At 34.1% G+C, this 6,544-nt stretch overlaps 1 protein-coding gene across 1 annotated transcript; it reads left to right on the plus strand.

The window, feature by feature from the left end:
- The first annotated feature begins 3,634 nt into the window (after positions 1 to 3,634).
- On the plus strand, positions 3,635 to 5,622 carry LOC113783693 (auxin efflux carrier component 5-like). The gene is made up of 5 exons (XM_027329899.1): positions 3,635 to 4,374; positions 4,513 to 4,598; positions 4,891 to 5,048; positions 5,218 to 5,294; positions 5,399 to 5,622. Exons 1-5 carry the CDS (start codon positions 3,695 to 3,697, stop codon positions 5,469 to 5,471), a joined length of 1,074 nt encoding a protein of 357 aa, XP_027185700.1. The 5' UTR covers positions 3,635 to 3,694; the 3' UTR covers positions 5,472 to 5,622.
- The last annotated feature ends 922 nt before the right edge of the window (positions 5,623 to 6,544 follow it).

Here is a 6,544-nt window from a genome sequence, read left to right on the forward strand (position 1 = left end):
TTTTTTTTTTCAATTTCTAAATGATGTATCATAGAAAATGGATAACCATTTACATGTGAAGAACAAATATGCAGTATTATGTAAACCTTAGATTATTTCTTCTCCCTATACCATTACTACTGATCTTCAAGTAAGACAATGGACGTTTTTTGCCCCCCAAAAGCGGGAAAAGACATGAGAGATTTTCCACTCAAAGTACGTATATATGTATATATGTATTCCACCTGCCTGTCTATGTACAGCAAATAGTGAGAAATTAGTAGTTGTCTTCTCAAATAGGCTAAAGTCTACTTTGAATCCTTAACCTATACATGCATTGCTAATTTAGTTCTTAAACTTTATTTTTGAACACTTTTCCTTGTAAAGTATGAATTTAGTTCACTTTAATTATTAATATTTCAATTTTGTACATTTTATACCCTAAAGTATGAATTGAAATACATGACGAGAAATTATCAAAACAAACAAAATAGTAGTAGTAGGTAAATGATGCTTAAAGTTTAAGGATGAAAGTGAAATGGGTATCATATTTTAGGAGGTAAAATGTCCAAAGATGAAGTCTAAGGACTAAAGTGAAATTGCGTCTAGAGTTAATAATTAAGGGTCCAATGTAAAATTTACCCCGTCAAATAAGGTCGATCAATCTTAGAGTTTGATTGAAAAACAAAGATTATCAATTGAATGGTGCAAAATGCAATTGATTACGTTCAAGTAACTAAGTGCAGCATCTTCGTAACAAAATAGACAAGGAATTGCTGAAGATAAGTGACAGCAAGACGTTCTTGATTTATTCTTTTTGGTACTAAATGTGAAGCAAACAGTCTTCTTTTTTTTTTTTTTTGTCGACACAGGGGTGTCCGGGTCAATTCTTACGGGGTCCGACTAATCCCCTGCTGCCCGGGAGAGGAGGCCCCACTCCACACCGAACACGTTAACAACGGGACTCGAACCTGGACAAGTCAGGAAAATCGCCATACCCTAAGGAGAGGGAGCGGACTGCTCGAGTTACCCCGCGAGGGTAAAGACCAGCCACGTAGAGTGGCAAGTTATGAGAGGCAGGGGTTGAACCCCTGACCTCCAGCATCCCAAAGAAAGGGATGACCACTGGACCAAATGGCCAGTGGCGTGAAGCAAATAGTCAATGGTGTGATTTCTTAAAGTAATTGTAAAATGTAACTACAGCTGTGGATGGAGGATCTTCGTTTACCAACCAAAAGAGAGGATCCTAGTCCTAACAAAAGAGATTCTAGATATTAAATTGTGCTACTTTGTGAAGATTAATGAACGGAGTGCAAAAACAAATTTAATAAAATGAAAAAGGAAGTTTGATGACTTGCCAGCTTGATCGAGTTATATATTGAACTTGTGTCAGTTTGCTGCCTAATCTTCATCTTCATCTGCAAAAATTGGTACTCGGGCTTTCTGTTCTTACCAGTTTGGCCCGATTAGGAGTTGACTGTTTATTTTTTGGATTGATTTGTGTGATTAGACTTCATTTCTTGAATATTGATGAGAGCATCATCCAAAGGTTGTTATCCAGCATTTTTTATGTTGGTCAAGTGTACAATTTTCATTCCATTGATTACCTCAAAATTAACTCCACTTGTATGTTGATTCCATTTTCATTGTACGGATGGTCTGGCGGAATAAGCTGAAAGCAACACATATTTTCGTAGAATTCAGTGATGAGGGAAATCATATATATTCTGTGTATTTATAATCGGTTTGTCTAACGGGTACCCTATAGTTAAAATATACTTCATGTGTTATATTCTCGAAAATATAAGATTAATTAGGAGAAGTAAATAAATAGAAGAAAGGACAGACAAGATTAAATAAGAAAAGTATATAAATGTAAGGGAGGATAATAATTGTTAGTGTGTGTGTGTATATATATATATATATTATATGATAGGTTAGATGAATGTTAGGTGCATTAATGAGTGCCCCAAGGGCATCTGTTAGAAAAACCCATTTATAATTGATAGAAAAAGGTTTATTAATTTTTAGACTTAAAAAAAAAAGTAAATCTTATATGCACTGATGGTGTATACACTATCACGGTTGGATATATGACACATATATATATGCAAAATTTGAGTTTCAAATTCAAATTCGAATTATGTGTCATGCATCTAATGATGAAAATATATACATTGTCAGTGTATAGAAAATTAATCCTAAAAAAAATTCCATATATAACACATATAAATGCTAATTATTGCTAATTGAGATTACCAATCAATTAATTGCATAGATTATAGTCAATTAAATATTACAAATCACCAGACTTAAGATGGTTTAGAGGATCCGTGGAAACAAGAAATATCATGTGTATTCAATATATTTACAATCAATTAAATTATAAATCTCCCCAACACATTCACAAATCTTTAAGACACAGAGTTGCCATGCATAGAATATCACAATGGACAACTCTTAATTCAAATTCAAACGTGAGAGTTCCTCATGCATAATAAAAGCCTAAGTGACATAGATTCATCACTCAGCTGGACCAACAGAGAACTAATGTATGGATCACAATAACTAGCAATAATAACACAAAATCAGAAGCACCGCTTGGGAAAAGTTGATGGTTTATTCCAAGGGACCTCATTCTTATTCTGCATTTTGCTGACCACAAGACCGAAAACAACTGGTGAAATAAAGCAATTTCTCGACCATTCTGGCACTCAACCTTAACTTACATCACTTCTTCGGAATCCACAGCATAGAATCATATACACTCAACATGCAAATAATTGTTTGTATGCAAAATAAATGTCCCTTTTTGTTGACATTGTTAGGATTCAAGTGCGAAATAACCAATGATTGAAAATTTTAAGAACACGGTACTTTAATGAAACACAAGCCACAATATGAAAATAAAAATAATACACAAAATTTAATGTGTTCGACCCTATCACCAAACTAATACCAACGTGGAGAAAAAAAAATTCTCTATATAAAAATACAACATGAACCTCAAATCCAAGTACCAGTAATAAAAGAAATAACTTATTGAATTTCCACACCTACAAAATAGAAAGTTCCTTGTTACTATACAAGATAAATGGAAATAGTGATAAACTATTTGCTTGCAGCACAAAATAAAACTGCCTAATAAGAATAAAACTCATATACAAGAGTACAACTTGAACTCCAAACCAAAATAATAGAAGGAAATAACTTACCTAACTCACACACTCTTATAATATAGGAAATTCCGTGCTACTAGAGAGAGGACCCAGTGCGGTTGGAGTTTGATATGGTTCAATCCGGTTATTGTACTATTTTATATTATTTGGTGTATAATTACATTGTATTATTGTATTCGAAATAAAAGTGATGTCTATGAATAAAATATTTAACATATATTTAGTACTATATTGTGATGTACACCAAAACTTTGAACATATACAATTATTGAATGAAACTGCACAAAATACAAATTGTAATAAGTAATTGTCCGTGCTACTATATCAAGTGAATAGAAATTTCTATAAGCTATTTGCTATCCACTCAAAGTAAAACTAAAACGAAAGTAAGGCAAATTTCCTAACAGCCACATGCATATAAATAGCTACTATTTCTCCTGAAATGAACATGCTATACGGAACACCTCTTCAACAGTGTCTAGCAATTTTCTTCAAAGGCTTTTTCTTTTTTAACGTTTTGTATCCAAAACGTAAAGATGATAGGGTTGGGAGATGTCTACAAGGTGGTTGCAGCCATGTTTCCACTCTATGTAGCATTGGTTTTAGGGTATGGTTCTGTGAAGTGGTGGCGATTGTTTACACCAGAACAATGTGATGCTATAAATCGCTTTGTCGCTTATTTCACCCTACCCCTTTTCATCTTTGAATTCACAGCCCATGTCGATCCTTTCAAGATGAACTATCCCTTTGTTGCTGCTGATGCAATTTCAAAGGTGATCATTGTGGTGGTTCTGGCATTTTGGGCAAAGTTTAGTAGCAAGGGAAGTTATTGTTGGTCCATAACAGGCTTCTCTTTATCTACATTAACAAATTCCCTTGTTGTGGGAGTGCCTATTGCCAGAGGCATGTATGGCCAGTCTGCTGTTGATCTTGTTGTCCAAGGATCAGTCATACAGGCTATTGTATGGCTAACAATTCTGTTGCTGGTTTTAGAGATTAGACGGACTCAAACCGACTTTTATTCCAGTGATGAAACTGTGGGAGATTCAAAGGCGGCTGACAATTCTGTAAAAGATTTGGAAGCAAATTCAAGGGCTTTAGCAGAGACTAAACCATCTTTTTGGTCATTAGTGAAGAGGGTGTGGCAAAAGCTTGCCATGAATCCCAACTCTTATGCTTGTATCGTTGGCATCACTTGGGCATTAATAGCCAACAGGTATGTTTGACATGCAAGACTTTTTTCATTCAGAATATTGAGTGTTTAGTTATTTCTTTTACCCCTCATGCATCAAACTCGCGGATCAAGAATTTCAATGAATAACAAACTAAAATTCTACCTTGTTCGTAATTTTAGGTGGCATTTTCAAATGCCAGCTATTATGGAAGATTCCATATTGATAATGTCTAGAGCTGGAACTGGAACTGCCATGTTCAGCATGGGTAAGTGCAAGCATGCTCTTATTTTTTTCCCCTTTTTGTACATTAATCACCCACTTTAACGTGCATACATAGTTAGGATGTTACGTTAAAGTATTCTTTTTATGCACTGATAGTGTAAGAATTTCATTATACTACTGGGATTAAATATATACCACATATTTTTTTTTTAAATTTGAAATTTATTTTGTTGTGCAAGTAACATGCATCTAAACCGACTAATATAAAAGAAACTTTTAACACTGATAGCGCATAAAATGCAGAAACAATTAATGACAGCTTTCATACGTTGTAGGGTTGTTCATGGCTTTGCAAGAGAAAATAGTTGCCTGTGGTACAAGCCTGACTATTTTTGGAATGGTTTTAAGGTTCATTGCTGGACCAGCTGCAATGGCAATTGGTTCCATAGCAGTAGGGTTGCATGGAGATGTTTTGCGTGTTGCTATAATTCAGGTAACTGTACGTCCAACAATTCTTGTTACTTCTCGGTCATATTTCCTTCTTTCAAACTTTCTGGCTGATCATAAGGGTTTTCAATTTTTATTATTTAGCAGTAACTCCAGCTTAGAGCATCTGTTTTTCCTTCTATTCATGGGGTTATATATAATGGTTCAATTTGCAGGCCGCGGTGCCACAATCGATCACCTCCTTCATTTTTGCCAAAGAATATGGTCTTCACGCGGACGTCCTCAGCACTGCGTAAGTATAACACGCAAAAAGATAAAAGAATATATGCTTTTGGCAGATTAAACGTTTTCCAGTAATATTATTGAATCTTCTCTAATTTGCAAAATTATTTTCAGGGTAATCTTTGGCATGATCGTGGCCCTCCCGGTGATGGTTGGATATTATGCGATATTGGAGTTTTTACATTGACCAACGTTGTATCTCCCTACATAAATATTGGGATTTTCTTTGTTAATTCTTCCCAAAATGAGGAGATGCAAAATAATATGTTTGTATTCAAAAGAAAAGAAAAGAAAGAGATAATTGGCCTCCAATTTTTTTTTTAAAAAAATGTACTTGGGCGTTGGGTCGCTTAGCTTGCTAACAAAGGCAGAATCTGGATTGCAAAATGAACTGACTTTGGCCAAGAAAATGCTCAGTGATTAAGACTTTGAAATTTTCCAAATAATTTTTTTTTTAATGAACACTCAATTTTAGATAAAGATTTAAAATGAAACAAAGAGTTTTCATGGTATACACAAACAATAGTGGGAAGCAAAAAAAAATATTTTTAACTAGAGTCTTGCATGGGCCTTGTTCTTGATTGCTTTGGATTTTATAAAATCTGATTATAGAAACTGATTATAGAGAATAATCAAAACCAATAAAAGTTACTCTTTGCATGATTATAGATTTTAAATTTTTTAGTTATTAAAAAATCTATAATTAAAATATAAAAGCAATCGAGAATATCACAAAAATTAATTATTCAAAATTAGAATTTATAATTAGTTAAACTAATCAAGGGGAAAACAAGAGAGAACAATGGGATTAGAACTTCAAAATTTTGATCTTAGGGTCAACTTTAATTCCAAATGAAGCGCAATGTTGGAGAGGCCACCTTGGGCTGTAAAATGTGCTAATAGATTGAAAAGCAAAAGAAAACTAGTACTAGTTTTGAAGGAGTAGTTGATATATAGATAACAATGTTTGATGAGTTATGATTTTATTCTGGCCAGCTGAGGAACATGCTACACTTTTTCATGTTGTGAGAAACAATTGGCCAGAGTGTCTTTGTTGAACTTGTGTTAAGTTTCCAATGGTTGGGAAAAACTGTATTTTTCATCACAACTAGAAAGGGTTACAAAAAGCTAAGAGTAAATTTAGGAAGTAGTACTATAATAGCTGTTTCTAAGTAGGGCTACACACGAGATTAGCTGCTCGCGAGCCTTTTGTGAGCAGCTCGAGTCAAAACTCGATTTGAGCTAATCAAGTCGAATTCG

The sequence above is a fragment of the Coffea eugenioides genome, chromosome 9 (assembly GCF_003713205.1).
Source record: "Coffea eugenioides isolate CCC68of chromosome 9, Ceug_1.0, whole genome shotgun sequence".
NCBI lineage: Eukaryota > Viridiplantae > Streptophyta > Magnoliopsida > Gentianales > Rubiaceae > Coffea > Coffea eugenioides.